Source organism: Sitophilus oryzae, unplaced genomic scaffold (genome assembly GCF_002938485.1).
Source record: "Sitophilus oryzae breed Bouriz unplaced genomic scaffold, Soryzae_2.0 scaffold_1828_pilon_pilon, whole genome shotgun sequence".
Taxonomy (NCBI): Eukaryota; Metazoa; Arthropoda; class Insecta; order Coleoptera; family Curculionidae; genus Sitophilus; species Sitophilus oryzae.
The window spans coordinates 747,857-765,839 of NW_022146533.1; the positions used below are offsets into that span (position 1 = coordinate 747,857).

General features: G+C 32.3%; 1 protein-coding gene across 1 annotated transcript in view; it reads left to right on the forward strand.

Annotated features, from left to right (window-relative positions):
* LOC115883194 (cAMP-dependent protein kinase catalytic subunit 3) overlaps window positions 1-17,983 on the forward strand; it is an 85,094-nt gene that overhangs the window by 47,933 nt on the left and 19,178 nt on the right. The window contains exon 3 of the mRNA XM_030901510.1: window positions 690-858. Coding sequence (XP_030757370.1) covers window positions 690-858 — 169 coding nt within the window. The remainder of the gene's footprint in view (window positions 1-689; window positions 859-17,983) is intronic.

Here is a 17,983-nt window from a genome sequence, read left to right on the forward strand (position 1 = left end):
TAAAGTATCGGTAATATGTCGATGTATATTTAAATTTAGTTTTATATGTAGCTTTCTTACGTCCCATTTTAATTAAGTGTTTTTTATAAAAACAAAAACAGCACTGAACTGTCTGACTGAACAGAACAATGAAGAGAAAAGTTTAGTTATGGTTCAATACAGTTGCAAAAAGGTAGTGGCTCGACGTCCTACCAACGTAAGAATAAGGAAATCTAAACAACGTTGGAATTAGTAAAACAGACGACGTTTGCATAACGTTGGAATAGGTGCTGAAAGTGACGTCGGAAAACTCTTTATTGCCCAACATTGTGACTACGTTGTCCGAATCACCTAAAGATCACTTAAGCAAAAAAGGTTACAAGACAACGTTTATTCGACGTCGCAGAAGCGTTTACTTTGTTGTAGTACTAGTTTAACGTCGACACAACGTTACAACAACGTTTACATTTATTTTAATAGCCAAGATACGGAGCTAACTATTTTTTGTAACTAATCCAACGTTGTGTTTAGTAAACATGTGGTCGCAAGTTGTGAAAATGCTACTTGGGATGTACCAGAGTCTTTTAAAAATCATATATATTATTTCGTAGATAAGTAAACACACTGCTTCGAAAGAAATTTATTTTTGATTGATTTTCCTATAGCTGATTGGTTTGGCTGAATTTTTATCTGTTGTATTTGTTTTTCAGGTACCGGTACGTTTGGTAGAGTACTCCTATGCAAAAATAAGGCCACTGATGAATATGGAGCAATGAAAATCCTTTGTTTGGCTGATGTGATAAGATTAAAACAAGTGGAGCATGTGAAAAACGAGAAGAATATTCTTATGGAAATCAGATATCCTTTTATAGTTAATTTGTAAGTATTGTTTTATTATACACAAAGTAAAAATATTTAATAATACTATTTTTAAATATCTACGATATTTAGTAGAATAGTACCGTTGTACAGGGTGGGTCAAATTCGACGCTTTTAAATGGAAACACCCTTTTGTATAGGAAATAGACGAAAACTAATATCGGTGTCTGGAGCTCAATTTTCATCAAAAATATGATGGTGAAAACCGCACATCAATATCTGTTACCGTTTCGGAGTTACGGGCTGTTTTTCAAAAATGTGCATTTTTAATAAATCGCTGTAACTTTTTTGCTATGGAAAATTTTGTATTTCTATGAAAACATTTCCAAAGCACCTTTTTACGTAGATTATTTAATGGTTTAAGTATAATTTTTTTTAAATTAATAATTTAAGAGTTATCAACAGAAAAATTGATTTTTTATTTGGGACACCCTCTGTATTTTTAGTTAAGAAAAGAATTTAAAATTACCTTTCCAAAAATATAGCACACTTGATATTTTATTATAATCCCCTTCGAAATACAGAATTTTTAAAAGTTCGCCACTTTTAACTAGTAGGCTTTGGACCCCTTATTGATGATATGCACTTAATGGAACTCAGAAAACATATTTTTTCCAGCAAGACGACGCACCGCCTCTGAACGCTGAAGTTATCAGCAAATTTTTGCAGTCAATTTCAAGAAACAATTGAATAGCTAACCAAGATCCCAGCCGTTGGCCGTCGAGGCCGCCTGACTTAGTAACTTATGGATTTAATCCTATGGATATATTTGCGGAAGAATAAAGGTTCCTTATTCTTCCGTATAATCTAGACAAGAATTAGAAATACTTAGCAGTTATGAGAGGGTATCTTTCACCCCACTGAGTTAATGAATTCCGCGAGAAATGTTCAAAAAAACTGCCCCGTCTGTCCATAACAGAAAACGGTCGATATGTCGAAAACCTGTAGCAAAATCTCATGTCTTGGTTTGCTGTTTTATTTTATTGTTATTAGATATAGTTTAAATTTGTTGATGTTGGTTAAATATATTTTAAATTGTTATAAAATTCTGCATCTCTCATAGCAAATATCATTTCGTTTTAATTGATGCTCACAGCCAGAATTTTTGCATTACAGCCGGTGCCGTTCAAAGCCTACTTATTTAAAGCAGACAATTTTTTATATACTCTAATATCTCGAAGAGGAATCGAGAAAATATCAAGTGTGTTATATTTTTGGAAAGGTAATTTTAAATTCTTTTCAATAGAAATTAAAATATACAGGGTGTCCCATATAAAATCAAATTTTCTGTTGATAATTCTTAAATTATTAATTTAAAAAATATATACTTAAACCATTAAATTCTACGTAAAAGGTGCTTTTGGAAATGTTTTCATAAAAATACAAAATTTTCCATAGCAAAAAAGTTACAGCAATTTGTTAAAAATGCATATTTTAAAAAAAAAACACCCCGTAACTCCGAAACGGTAACATATATCGATATGCGGTTTTCACCATCATGTTTTTGACAAAAATTGAGCTCAGACACCGATATTAGTTTTTGTCTATCTCCTATAGAAAAGGGTGTTTCCATTTAAAAGCGTCGAATTTGACCCACCCTGTACATAATCGCTGTACTTTTGGTTCTATTTAGTAACCAAATACACAAGAATTTTTTAATGAATGAATTTTATAAATGAATGGTTTTTGCTGCCGAATTAATATATTTCAAGGCAGATGACGCATCTATTCGATATTTTTATTCGAATAGTTTTCGACGAATGTTTTCTTACTAGCTATCGAATTATTCGAATGAATTGCAACTATCGAATGTTTCGATAGTATTCATTCGATAGTTTCCATTACTAATTAAAATCGATCCTGACGAATAAATGAATTTGATAAATGAATGAATTTTATAAAGGAATGGTTTTTGCCGCCGAATTACTAGAATACAATATTTCAAGGCAGATGACGCATCTATTCGATAATTTTTATTCGAATAGTTTTCGACGAATGTTTTCTTACTAGCTATCGAATTATTCGAATGAATTGCAACTATCGAATGTTTCGATAGTATTAATTCGATAGTTCCCACTACTACTAAAAACATTTGCACTTATTTAAGACTCACCCTCTATAAATTGAATCGAAATGTAAACAAGAATATAGAGAACAAATGACGACAACTGTCAAACCCATTGTTATTAATTATTCAAGATTATTTGATTAGTCGATCATTCCTATCACAAGGTTGTTAAAAAAAGAGTTCAACATTCAAAATAACTTACGACAAAAATATGTACAATCATTAAAATATTTTTTTCTATATTGTTTAATAAGGAATCATTAAAGAAATTAAGGTTTAATATAGAATCGAATGACCCAAATAATTTGAAAATTCATATATGCCCAAAGTCACGTATCCTAATTAAATAATGCCGTCCAGATGAGAACAATATTTACTTTATTTTGTGCTGCAGTCGATCTATAGCTTCCGTTTTAAAAAGTTCGCATTATAATATAAACATTAACATGCAACGTACCTGTATTTTTGATTTCTGCGATACAGAGAACCAACAAAAAATGATTTGAATTAACTTGATTTGATTTAACTTGTGGTTAGAAAAGACGTTCTAGTAAATAACAGAAAACTGGAAATAGACTATTGTCCCACCGACAATGGGACCAATTACAAAGAGAGTATCTAAATATGTGAGGGACATGGCGAGACATGTTAGACAGTTTGGAAGAGGACATCTGGGGACAGGCATACAAGATCGTAACCAAGAAAATAAAGATCAGACGTGCTATTTATAAAAAGACGCAGCTGCAAGAAGAGCACTTCCCCCTAATTACTGATAAAGACATACAAAACTCAGCACGAAATCTTAAACGAGGCAAGGCACCGGGACCGGATGGCATACCGGTCGAGGTTGTCTAAATTTTGGCCGAGGAACAACCCAACATTATAGGTCTTTTCTCAGAAGAATCCCTGACTAGTTAGCACGTTTCTCATTGGTTAAAATGCGTAGAAACCTGATTGTTAGTCTGGTTTCTACACATTTCAACCAATAAGAAACGCGCTGACTAGTCAGGGATTCTTCTGAGAACAGGACCTATATCCAACCTCTTTAATTACCTCATCAAGGCTACTAACTTCCCACAAATATGGAAATGTATGCACAATTAATACTTGTGAAAAAGCCAAAAAAGGAAGCTGATAAACCTTCATACCGACCTATATGATTATTGGATTCTATGAGTAAACTTCTGGAAATGACCCTAAAGACGAATTTGGAAGAAGAAATAGAACAAAAAGTAGGTTTGAATAAGAGACAGTTTCTTCGTCTTCTTCTTCTTCTTCTTCTTTTAGAAGGCGTATCGCCTGTTTAGTTCCGGTTTTCTCCTCGTCTAAGCAACTCTTGCGAGGTTGACTGCCAACTGTCTTGCCAACGTTTTGGTGGTCGTCCAGTAGGTTTGATTTGGTTTGGTTGGATTATTATGGCCATTCTGTCGGGGCCCATTCTATTGACATGCTGGTTCCATTCTCTTCTTCTCTGCCTTATCCATCTGACAACGTCGTTTGTTTGGCACTTTTCTCTTATGTCTACATTTCTCTGTCTGTCCCTCAATGTGTATCCAGTTATCATTCTTAAGGTCTTCATTTCAGTAGTTCGTAGGACTCTCTTTGTTACTGATGTTTCAGCTCTGGTTTCCGCACCATATGTCATCACTGGTCGTATGCAGGTTTTGTATATTCTTGACTTACATTCTGTACTCAAATGTTTGTTTTTCCATATGGGATATTTAAGATGTCCTGATATTGCGGCAGCTTTATTGGCTTGTTTCCTTACTTCTTCTTCCAGGAATCCTGAGCTTGTAATTTTGCATCCGAGGTATTCGAATGACATTATCTGATCAATAGTTTTGGTTTTTTATTACCAATTTGCACCGTAGAGGCTCCTTTGTAATGGTCATGCATTTGGTTTTATTTGTGGAAATTTGCATGTTAATTTTTCTGCCTGTCTAAAAGCTGTTTTCTAAAAGCTTGTAGCATTCTTTGGAGGTCGTCCTCTGACTCTGCAATAAGTACTGCGTCATCGGCATAGCATAATATGTTTACTTTATGCCTTCCCATTCGATATCCTAATCCAGTATTCTTGACGGTTTTTATTACTTGATCCATGATTGTGTTGAATAACAGAGGGCTGAGACTGTCGCCTTCGCGAATACCAGTTGTAGTTCGAAGATGCTGCGTTAAGGTAAAGTTTGTTCTTATTTGGGTTGTTGTGTTTGTGTTTAAGTCCTTGATAAGTTCTGTGAGTTCTTTCGAGACATTACTGCTTTCCAAGATGGTGATGATGTCTTTTAGTTGGACTCTATCAAAGGCCTTTGTTAAATCTATAAAACATAGATAGGCTGGAGATTTATATTCTAAGGATTTTTCAACTAGTTGCCTGAGTATGAATAATGCATCGGTAGTTGATCGGTTTCTTCGGAATCCTTGTTGTTCCTCGCTTATTGGCACTATTGAGGAGATTTTGTCCGCAATGATCTTAGAAGTTTTAGCGAAGTGCTCAGTAATGTTATTCCTCTATAGTTTGCTGGGTCTGTTTTATCTCCCTTTTTAAAAATGGGTATTGTTATACTTTGTTTTCATTCTTCTGGTATTTTCTTATGTTGTAATATAATGTTAAACAGTTTTGTGTATTCCTCTATGATAGCCGTGCCTGCGTCTTTTATTAGCTCGTTTGGTATTTTTTTGGTAAAGAGACAGTTTGATTTTAGAAAAGGAATGAGTACAGTAGATCCACTTAGTAAGGTTACAAAAATGATTAAAAATCTGAAGGAAATTACCTTGACAAACAGGGACGTGATGCTGCTTATAACATAAGATGTTAAAAATGCTTTCAACACAGCATCCTGGAAAGTAACAATAAATGAATTCACGTCATTTTGGTGGCCGACTGCGACATGGAAATGACAAAAGGCGTGCCCCAGGGATCCATACTAGGTCCGCTTCTCTGGAATATTCTATATGACGGACTTCTCAGGATTCAATTCCCCTATGGAACTGAAGTACTGGCCTACGCTGGTGACATCACTTTAATTTTTAGGGCTAGAAGCGCAGAGGAAAATATGCGATAGCAGAACAGGCAACGTCCCAGGTATGTTCCTAGATGGAGGAGGTGGTATTGGAAATTGCCCCTTAAAAAACAAAATGTGTTGCACTCGTAGGAGGTCGCAAATTGTCAGGCCGGGGCTTTTTAGTAAGGGACAAAGCCATTGTGCTTAAAAGCACAGTAAAATACCTGGGAGTAACGTTTCAGGCTGGAGGTAACTTTACTCAGCACATACGCACGGTTGCAGCGAAGGCAGAGAGGCAATGTATACTGCTATCAAAGCTTATGCCGAACTGGTCTATTATGGGGAAAACCAAGCGCAGAATGTTGGCCGCCGTTCAGACGTCTACTACTCTGTATGCTTCCGAGGTCTGGTGAAAGTCTGGGGTTGAAGTGAAGAAGAATAGGGAAAGGTTAAGGGCAGTTCAAAGGCGATTGGCGCTGCGAATATGTCGAGGGTACCGCACTATTTCAGCAAATGCGGCAGAAGTAATTAGTTGCATGATACCGATAGATCTTCTAATACAAGAGAGCTGATATCTGCAAAGGAAAACGAAGCCAAAAGGTTTGGAGAGTAAAAAAAGAAGAATAATTTGAATGTACTTTTGTACTTGTAAGTGCTCAATTACCTGCAACATCACAGTAAAACTGCCTCCCCCAGAAGTAATGCCAAAAGGTAGTTGCTTGGGGAGATACTCAAAGCGGTTTGTGGAGGTTTTTTTAGTCGGTAAGGTACCTCAACCACCCGGACAGTACCATTTACGGTCTCTGGTTTGCAGATTTTTCCCCCCACGAAAAAAAGAAATATGTGAGGGAGGCTACACCATAAATGGAAATGGTTGAATAAGCTGAAAATTATGATGATGAACTACCAGCGTTTCTTTTTTTGATTATAATGTGTATATTCTTAGAGAGTTTTAAAGCTATTTTTAACTAGTTGACTCAAGATTTTTATTGGGCGAAATTTTAAAATTTCCGCGTGTCCATGAAAAACTTTTACTTTCTATATTTACAAATACCGAGCGTCCGCTAAACAACATTAAATTTACGGTACGATTTGCATAAACTTTGATTGCACTTGGGCGATTACATTAACAATAAACACTTCGTTCAAAACAAACAAACTAGAAACCATCTGCATATAAGTTTTCTAGTGAATATTTGGTTTAAAGCTTATGAACAATAATAAGCGGTTTTAAAATATTTTGAATTATTATTTCATGGTTTTTATATATTTGTTTTCTCAATAAAAATTTATTGAACATACATTGAAATTATAAATAAATTAATCTCTTGATTTTACCAATACTAAAATCGATGCATCGTAAAGGTGCCGTTACACGGCGCGTGGATCGCCGAGTCTGCAACAAAAAATTTCGCGCCGCGCTCCGTGTGATTGGGTCGGCAGGCCGATCTTCGGGCCACGGCCGGGTATATTTGCAGATACACGGCGCGTGGATCGCCGAGCCTGAAACAAAAAATACGCGCTACACGCTGCACAGTGCTTCGAACATATGGCTCTAGAGGACAAAAATGCAAAACTTCTCTTTTATAGTAGGCAATTTATTCAAACTAGGTTTATTTGACACAAATGATGAATACTCTCATTGTACTAAATGATGATGTTCTTAGTCCCACGTTTATGAAAAAAATCTTATAAATAATAAAAATGTTGGAGCTGTGTTCCATCTAAGGAAATAATAATTTATAGTATGAAAACGGTGTAAGTATTAAATAAATCCCTGTGATAAAAAAGAATTGAAATAACATGATTCCTACAATATAAGCCTAATATAAGATAAAAATGTTTTTCTTTAATGAAAAAGAAACATTAATGTTATATTTAATTAAAAAAAACTTAAAATACTATAAATTTACTTTAGGACAACAAAATGCATAGATCGTAACTACTCTGATTCAGAAGAATCACTGCTGACAGAATCTTCCAAATTTATAGTATCCAAGTCACAGGTAGATGAAGGTATCCTCACATATAAGATATTTCTGTACATCATTTTCTAATAAGTTAATTTTTCGCGTTGTTACTGTTCTTCTTGCTGGTATGAGGGGTTCGGATATTAATAGTTATCTCTTTAATAGACTACATCCATGTGTTATTTTTTCCTTTTCTTGGGTATGAGGTTTTATAATAAATTGAAAGTTTACATTTTGAACCCAATTTAAACCGATAGTCTATGTTAAAAAGTTATATAATGTATTTTTTGTTCTGTGTCTCTCGGTCGGCCGTGAGACTGCAAGTGCGAAAATACGCATTGGCGCGTCCTGGCTCGGCGATTCGCGCACCAGGCGCGTGGATCGGCAAGCCACACGCCGTGTAAAAGGTGTACGCGCACTGAATCGGTACCAGTCCGGCGAGAAACGGCGAAGGCGGTGACTCGACTATCGTAGATAGGTAGAGTTAGGAATCTGGCCTCTACAGGCCGAAATGTTTTAGTGGACGCCGGCGCCGTCTATATGTACGATGGTCGCAGTCGCTTTTGCTGGTCGGTCCGATCCGATGCAGTACGCGCCCAGCTTAATGGCACCTTAACATTTAAACGCAAATATCCTGAAAACCGTTCATGAAGAACATCATCTTTACGTAAAAAAGTTCTAGCTTTTTACGTCATTTGTTGAAATTACTGTATCTGTAAGGATAAAAGGTGTACCAACAGTAGTTCTCTCTATCCTAATGGAAAGTAGGTACCCTTTTAGGGTTGTTACGGAATGTTACACTATCGCCATTCGCTTTGGCATTAAAATGCCTGTAATAGTATAGTGGAGTGCTTTAAGCCGTTATGAGATACAAACCTCGGAATTCATTTGCTGTGAACGAATTTTTATAAAACTTTTTGCATTATATTGTTAATAAGATATATTACTAAGTTTACCTATTTAAATTCGTTGCTTTCACTTTAGTATTTAAATAAACACACACATATACAAATGCATACATACAAGATGGCTCCGTTTTTCCGGAAAAGCTCTGTATCAGTATTCCTATTTGAGATTTTCACTCCAAACCTTTTACAAAATATATGTTTAATGGTAGTTCACATTTCAAAAATATTTTTATAGATATACAGGGTGAGTCAAATATATATCATTTATTTATTCATGTTTAGTGAATTTTGCTATAAAATTCTGGTTCCAAAAATACCTTAATACCATAGAGTATACTAAGTGGTTTTTGAATTATGACCACGTCCATAAGGACGTCAATCTGGACGTCCGGAAACCTTCGTGTGAGAACTTCTAATCGAGACGATCGACTTATTGTAAGTTTATCTCTAAAAAACCGCCGTTTGCCAGCTTTTCAAATTGATAATGAATTGCACTTAAGAACCGTACATATTAACTAACGGACTACAAAAAGAAGATTAAATGAAGCAAATCTTATGTCAAGAAGGCCTGTTTCGGGACCAGAACTTACTAGATGTGTTGACTAGGCCCAAAAGCAAAGGCATGGTCTTAATGTAAAAATTACGAAAAATGTTAGTGCCTTCTTTAAAACCGAATATTTCCAACAAAAATAAAGCTAATGAGATGAACCAAAAAACACACCATCGAGAAAGGATGTATCTAGATGATAAAATAATTTTTAAATTTTTTGTTGTTTTAACGTATTTCACAGGGTGTTTCAAACTTTCATCAAAAATATCAACATTTTGTTTTTCCTCGTATAATTAACAGATGGGGAGTTTCATTTTTAATTTAGAAAAAGATACTAAGAAGTCAAATAATTTGGCAACACACTGCTTAAAAAATCATCAAAATCGGCCCATTAAAATTAAATACATTAACCTTTAAAATACATCAAAGTTTTAAGATGCTTATTTTTCGTGCCAGTGAATGTATTCCAAAAACTATACATTTTAGTCATATACTTTTCTAATAAAAAAACCTTTATTTTTTTACTAGAATCCAAAAATCAATTAATATATAGGGTGTTCCATTACAAAAAACATAATCTTGATGTGTAACTTTTTTTGGGGATACCCTGTAGAACTCTACATAATTTTAGAAAATACTTTAAATTGAATTACATAAGCTCAGAAAATTTCAGTTCAATACAAACTTTTGTTCTTCTTGCAAAAACCGCGTCGTATATGACGCGCCACCCTGTATAATTCGATTTCAATCAAAATTTCTATGGCTAGAATATAAGCAAAATAGGTGCATAATATGCATTAGATTTATTTATTTCAATAAATTTACTTAGAAAAAGGATTAAAAAAATCAGAATATTAAGAAGGAAATTAATTAAGAATTTACCAAAATTACTAAAATAAAAAATTAAAAGCAACGAAAAAAAAATGGGTAAACATTTTAGTATTATATCTATAAAACACTTCCGAGGTAAAAGTCTCTGGGTACTCCACTAGTATTAAATTTCAAGGAAAACGGTTTACCTATGTTCTTAAAAATGAGCAAAATTTTTTATTTACCCTATCTAGGGCTGTAACTTTTTCGGGAACCATTTTAGGGCATATGTTCATAGGAACTTATTTTACCGAAGTTAGATACGCTATTTTTTTGACACCCTGTATATTAATTGAAATCGATGATTGAAATTATCATAATATTGTATTGTCATACGGGAATTCATTTTATGGTCAATTTTAAATAAGAATTTTAAGGCTTTTTCGAGATGTTTGATACTTTTAATTTATCTAATATTTTTTTAAAAAATATAACTGTAGTTTTTGTCAACGTTATTCTAGAGATACTACAATATAAAAACTAGAATTATCTAAGTATGTCGCTGTCAGTAGGTGCGTCTGTCTGCTTCATCTGCTCGAGCACAATACATAACTTTCTTTTGGTCATTCACCATCTTTTCCCAGTAACCTCGAGCGATTTAGGTGGGCTTGTCACTTTCATTTCTACTGAATTTGTAATTTAAACAGCTTACCTTCTCTCCGAAATACCAATATTAAATAAATAAATATTAGTATATTGGATTATCAGGGAGATTCTTGATTTTTTTAAGAAATGTTGTAATTTCTGCCAAATAAAAAAGATAAATAGACACTGACAGTATGTCGTATTCAAACCACATATTTATCATTTTTTTTTTATTTTTATTTCTAATCTTATAGGTCTTAGAATAATTAAAATATGTATCTTATTTTAATATCAGATTCTTGGACCTCTATGTTTAGGTACATTCAATAATATATTACAAACATAATTTTACTCATAAATATAATAAAATTTTCCTAGTAAAACATATAAATTTATCCACTTTGATTTGGGCTAAAAATATTTTATATTATGGCTTGGAATTCTATTAGGTTCATCGTAAAATAACTGTGACTAAGAGTTTTATTAATATTCTGATATAACAAGCTGTAAAAAAACACTATAAAGTTATATTTGGTGCTTATTAGTGCTTACAGTTTTTGAAAGTACCATCAGAAAATATCATGTGAGTAGCCAAACAGTACAAGATTAAAACTGTTTTAAGTTTCCAATTACTCCAATTCCTTTAAGCCAATATTTTCTGTTTCTAAGGGATAGATCTACCGCGAATGGGGTAGCTGTGGCAACACTGCCGTTTCCATCTTTCGTCTCACAAGCTCGTGTGTCACGGCCTTAATTATTTACTCCCAAGGCGCGTAAAGAAGTTTCAACTCATTTTTTTTAAAAGAGAACTTCATTTTTCTCAAAACTGTGTTTTGTGACTTAACATAGTTTTGCTTCTGGGGTATAGACATGTAATTTACTAAAATTATTTCCAAGGAATAGTAGAAAATTAACACCTATTATAGTTATATAATAGATATGCCATTATTATTTCACTTAAGTACGACCTTATCGTTCCTTCGAAGAATTAAGAAACACATGTAAAGCTACTTATGCTTGTTATCATTCGAAAATGGACATACCACTATACGGTTTGCGTAAGTGAAGAATTATATAAACAATTAACAGTTTTTTACATTGTTTATACAGGATATATCTATTTAATTGTGTAATATATAATTTGATACACAGAAAGAAAAAAAACAAATAATTACAACTTGATGTTCCACCATTTATTTGTTTATAAATATACGAATCGTAGACGACATAAAAAGTTGTTTGATAATTATCTTTGACGTCTAAAAGTGTTCATTGATTCGTCTTTTTTACTAAGGTAAGTAATCTAATGCTGCTAATGTTCAAAATTCTACGCCAAACTTTCTAAAATAGAAAATATTTTTTCTTCGTTTATTTTTTAAATAAAACACCCTGTATATTATTTTTTAATAGATGCAGAATTACTATCAAGCCACACAATGATTTTTCTCTGGTATTTTACCGTTTAAAGAGCCAAATGAAATAATACTGACAGTGTCTGCGAAACAGCTAAAAATTTTGAAAAACTCTAAATACAAAAAAAATCTTTTTTCAATTCTTCATCTTACAAATAAATAATATACATTAGTTATATTTTAGAAAGTTTGGCTTAGAATTTTGAACATTCTGTATGCATGATTTAAGACTACTAATTAGAAGAATTAAGAATATAGTTTAGATTTAAGGACAGTATTTGTAATAATTTTTTTAAGAAAAGCTGAAAAATATATATTTTTTATTTCTTTATTAATATCTCCGAAACTATTGAAATATATTTACTCATATCCTAGGATTATGTAAAGTGATCTGAAGCCTTCAGATCCCTTCAGACTGAAGGGAAGCCAGAAATGCAATAATATACAAAGTGTTCCATTTAAAAACATTATCCTGATCCACTCACACTTTTTTGAGCTACCCTGTAGAAATTAAAATATTTTCCTGAAATACATTCCATTACATACTGTAGGTTTGCACTTACACAAAATTCCAAAGTTTTTTTATTCTAGGAGCTACAGATGCTCCAGGGCACTATTGGCGGTCCCTGTATGTATCTTCAATTAAAAATCTTTCGTTAAATTAAAATTTCCTGTTTCTATATATCTATAACTTTGACGATTCTATTGTGCTCTAAACTGTTCAATACTCCCACAATTCTATACTATACTAGAACAAACAAAAAAAAACTCTACGAAATATGCTTCGAATTCGGAAAATCCCACAATTTCCAGTTTGTTTTCCAGATGTAAACCAATCCAACCTTTGTTATTATTATACGTTGCTTCAATCCGGTGTGGTGTTGAATCAGAAATGAAAAATGTACAATTCGACTGCTTTCTAAACATTCGGTGCTATAAGTTATCGAGTGAGGATGCGAACATTAGTTGCATGTGTTTAATATTGGCATGGACGTCTTACATGTGTCTGTTATATTTATTTTATTATCAGATCTATGCCGCCAAGGCCGTGGTAACTTATAATTAGATGGGTTAAGTGTATTTAGAACAGCTTCAATTTCTCAATTGGAAACGGATAATAATATTCATATTATTCCACAAAAAACTAACAAGATCTACTAAAGTACATTATCTTGAAACATTACATGTGCAAAAAAGCTCCAAAACTGGTAAAGCGTGCGGTTATTTTTGTTCCAGAAATCATGAATCATAAAATGATGGAATGCTTTGGGTGGACTGAATGGGTCCAAGCAGGTCCAAGCAGTTTCTGAATCCAAAAATTGAGGCAACTAATATTTAGTTACAATTTATAAGTTTTTCAGCATAATTTTATCTCAGCTTTTGTTATTATTTTAAATAATTTTGTACTCGATTTATCTCTCAGAGAACAAGAAATTTTTAAAAAGCAAACACTTCCTAAAAAATAGATACCAAACAAAAAATAATAAAATTAATTCTATTTAATTAATGTGTTTGACTTTAATTATTTACTCAACGAGTTTAGATGCACTGCACAATATTTATCGTAAATATTATTATTTTCATTAGAAGTCGAATAAGAATGACATCAAGGTTTAATATGGGTCACTCATCCAATAATCAAAACAAAAATATAAGCAAGTGCATTTCCCTTATCTTGAATCAATCTATTGTTGTTAGGCAGATAAAAATAGAAATATTATCAATTTTTCTTACATAAAAACTATACAATCGGAAAAAAAACGACGCCAAATCGGCTGGGAAATGACAATATAGCTTCTAACCTAATCTAACCGATATTCAATGGAGAATTCATCACTCTTCAAAATTCTATTAAGGTTGCCTACCCCTCAAACAAAGAGTTTCCTAGATATTTTCGTTTACATGATTTGATCTGAGTAGATCTTTATTATTTGATAAAATCTACGTGGTTGTGATATGGTCTGACGTTACTTAACATAGCTGTCTAATTAGTCCAACTTTAACAACTAGTTCTCATTTTGTGTGAGTTAAAACAAAAAAATTTCTCAGAAATTTGTCGAAAATGCAAAAGTTATCCTACACCAGAGAGAATTCATATGATTCTATCAATAGTATTTTGTAGGCAACCTTAATAATATTTTGAAGATATATAAATTCCCCATTGAACACCGGAAAAATATACTTGGTGTTCCATTTAAAATAAAGGAGTTATACTTGCTTTTAAAAGTGACTAATGTTCCATATTAATTTTGTCTCACCCTGTATAACTTTTCGGGTCAAATTTCAATTTCGTTTAACACACAATGGTTACTGTAATTGAATATCAGGTAGCTGTTACAATCGAAATTTAAAATTTTCTCTTCATTTTCAAAAAATGTGAAATATGATTACAGTTGAGGGTTGGAACCTTTGGTGTTACACAGCAAAATTAAACACTAAATCACCACAATACACCAATTTTACTTTTACACAGGACGCGCGTTTTGCTAACCATGTTAGCATCATCAGCAGATTATTATAAACAGTTTATAATCATCTGCTGATGATGCTAACATGGTTAGCGAAACGCGCGTCCAGTGTAAAAGTAAAAGTGTTTTGGTGTATTGTGGTGATTTAGTGTTTTATTTTGATGTGAAATATGTCAAAATCCTGAGATTTTAGGTATATGCTTCTTTAATAAAACTCATCTTTAATCCCGAAATTAATTAATATATAGGGTGTTCCATTAGAAAATACACAACTTTGATGTGTAACTTTTTTTGGGGACACCCTATATAATTCTATATATTTTTATAAAATGCTTTTAGTTAACCTGCATAGCCAAAATTTCATTTCGATAAAAACTACCGTTCCCCTTGGAGCTTCCGTGGCGCGGCGTATGAGAGGCGCCACCCTGTATATTATGTCACTTTTCAAACATGTCCTTCAAATCCTTCAATTAAATAGCTGTTAGTAACAAGTTTCACTTCAAATATGAGAACATAGTGCACACACTTATTTTTAATGGTGTTTACTGCCACTTTTTAAGAAGGTTGTAATTATTTTATATTGAGAACAATTTTTTTTAAATGGTGTACCTAGTTTAAAATTCCAGAAAACATTTTTTTTTGGAAATATATTTGTGTGTCTGAAAACGTTCTATCCTTAACCTTTCTACAATTAGTGTTAATTTTTGATAAGTGTTATGTCAAATTTTAGTAGATTGTCCCAGCCAAATTTATAATCGATCGTCATTCCCCAGCTGTCTTTGATGCCATTTTTTTTCGATCATACCGTATTTAAAACGTTGTTTTTTCAATTGCAATTATTCCTTGTTATCAAAAATAAAATAAATTTCTACAAAACATAAATTTTGCAATTCAGGATAATACTCAATAACAAATCAATTATTAAATTGTTGCAAATAAATGTTAAATATAATTTAATAACAAAATCTTTAGGACTCAAAGACTGACTTTGATACAAAATAACAAATATTTTAGATACAAAGTTCTGTAATTGAAAGTACTACAATTATTGTGAAATGAATATAAATTAACCTTTAATAACTGTATTGTATTTGTATTGGTATTGCAATTATTAATAACTGTATGTGTATGCCACCGATTTTTCTGAAATAGAATTATTTATTTTTAAATTCTAATAAAATCGAAATTTTATGATTACAAAAACCGAGTTCAAAACAAAAGAATATAGTAAGCGAAAATTGTTAAATATTTATTTCTAAAATTTTTGAGGATAGCATAGAAGAATGTTTTAATGTCAAAACATAGTCAAAAATATGTATTTATATATTATAAACGTGAAAGTTTGTTTGTATATATGGATGTATGAATCTTTGTCTTTCACGCAAAAACTAGCGAATGAATTTTGAGGATACTTTACAATAATTTAGCTTATACATCGGAATAACACATAGGCTATAATTTATAAAGATATTTATAAAAGTTAGTAGTTTTCTTACATACAGTTTTTACATGTAATAAATAAAAGTCCAAATTAGTATTTTACTAGTTAGTTTACTGTAATAAAACTGTTGTAATGTTGAACTGAAAACAGAAAATCACAAGATATTAAACCATTGCTATATTTAACTGTTTTAAACAAATTACATCGGAAATCTATAAATGTCTTTTGAACTTGGTAGAAAAACATAATTTTGATTTATAAGTAGCGAATGGTATATGGGAATCTAGTTATATTTATACCTGATCGAAACACACCTATGGACGTGAATTATGACTGTTTGCAAGTACATTTATAAGTATTTTTTGGCAAAATCAAGATAGTTTGTTATGAACATATTAATCTTCTGACGTATTAGGTGCTATTGTATTGTAGGAGGATGTTTGGCGATGCCCAATTGGCAAATGAGGATAAACAAATTTACTTTTATTGGTTTGTTTGTAATTTACCTCACTATTTCATTTATACCTAAGTTATAACATAGCATTTTGTGAATTTCAAATTTGAAAAAGAAGTCTGCTGTATAATAGTATACCGTGCTGGCAACTGTTATTTTTGGGTCGGCATTTGGCATTTACATGTGTGGAAGTAAATCGCATAGGGATCTTATTAAATCGGAGTGCGGCGTTGCCGATACGCCTTTCCCTATCAAGTAATGTAAAATCACGATCGCAAACCGCCTATTTTTAAAAGACTTTATTTTCAAGAGATTACTAGATAAAATCATTAGACATGCTTCTGAGCATCTGAAATGGAATTATAAGGATATCGTTAAGGTGTCATTTTTTTATAACGAGAAAACGTCAGTAATCGCGATAATTTAAAAACTTAACTTTTTAACACATAACAGGCCATAACTCAAGAACCACTTTAAATATTGAAACGTTTTTTATTTTCAAAATCGGATATTTTACAATATGTTTACATAAGAAAAATTCGATAAGGTTGTTTTTTCCATTCAAAAATTGTAAACAATCCATCCATTTACTTTTAGATCATAGCAATTTTTAGCAATCGTGTAATTTTTTTATTGATAAAGATTTTTACATACTGTCTACAAAGAAAATACAGCAGAAATATTAACAAAGTTCTTGAAAAAAACTACAATCTATTATTTCTAACAGATTTCGAGATATCGATTTTTGAATTCAGAGTTCTAATAGCGCGACCACTATCGAACACCAACTCAATTCCACTTATTTTTACCAAAAATGCAAGTGTTTCTAGCTTGCACTTAAAAAAATTCAACCTATAGGGAAAATTATAACGACTCGTTAATAAATAAACAAATTAAGTATCACGAGACGTAATTAAATCGTGAAGCTGAACGCATGACGTACACCTTTCCCTAGAACTTTAAGTACTGACAGAGATTGGGTCGACCGGTCAACTGCGACAAATCTGCTATATCCCCTTCCACGTCTCTTAGAGATGTGCACAGTTTTCAGGTTTATTTCATACGTTTAGCAACGTGTTTACTGTCCTCTCTTTGTTCAGTACATTATAAATGCATTGTTCTCTTCTTACATACGGAAATCTGGACCCAAGACTAACCTTTGCCAGCCCTTAGTATATTGTTTTATTCCATTATAGGCGAAGCACAAAAAGTCATTTTTACTCCTACTGTTTTTTTTTGCCCAACAATTAAAAAACCCTTTTTTTAAACAATTTCAAACGTTGCAAATAATAGTGTAACGTTTTTAGTTCGTTACATGTCTTTTTTACATATAATATATGATGTCTGGCCTATCGTCACCGGATTCCCTCTCGTTCAGGCCTGATCATTTTGTTGGT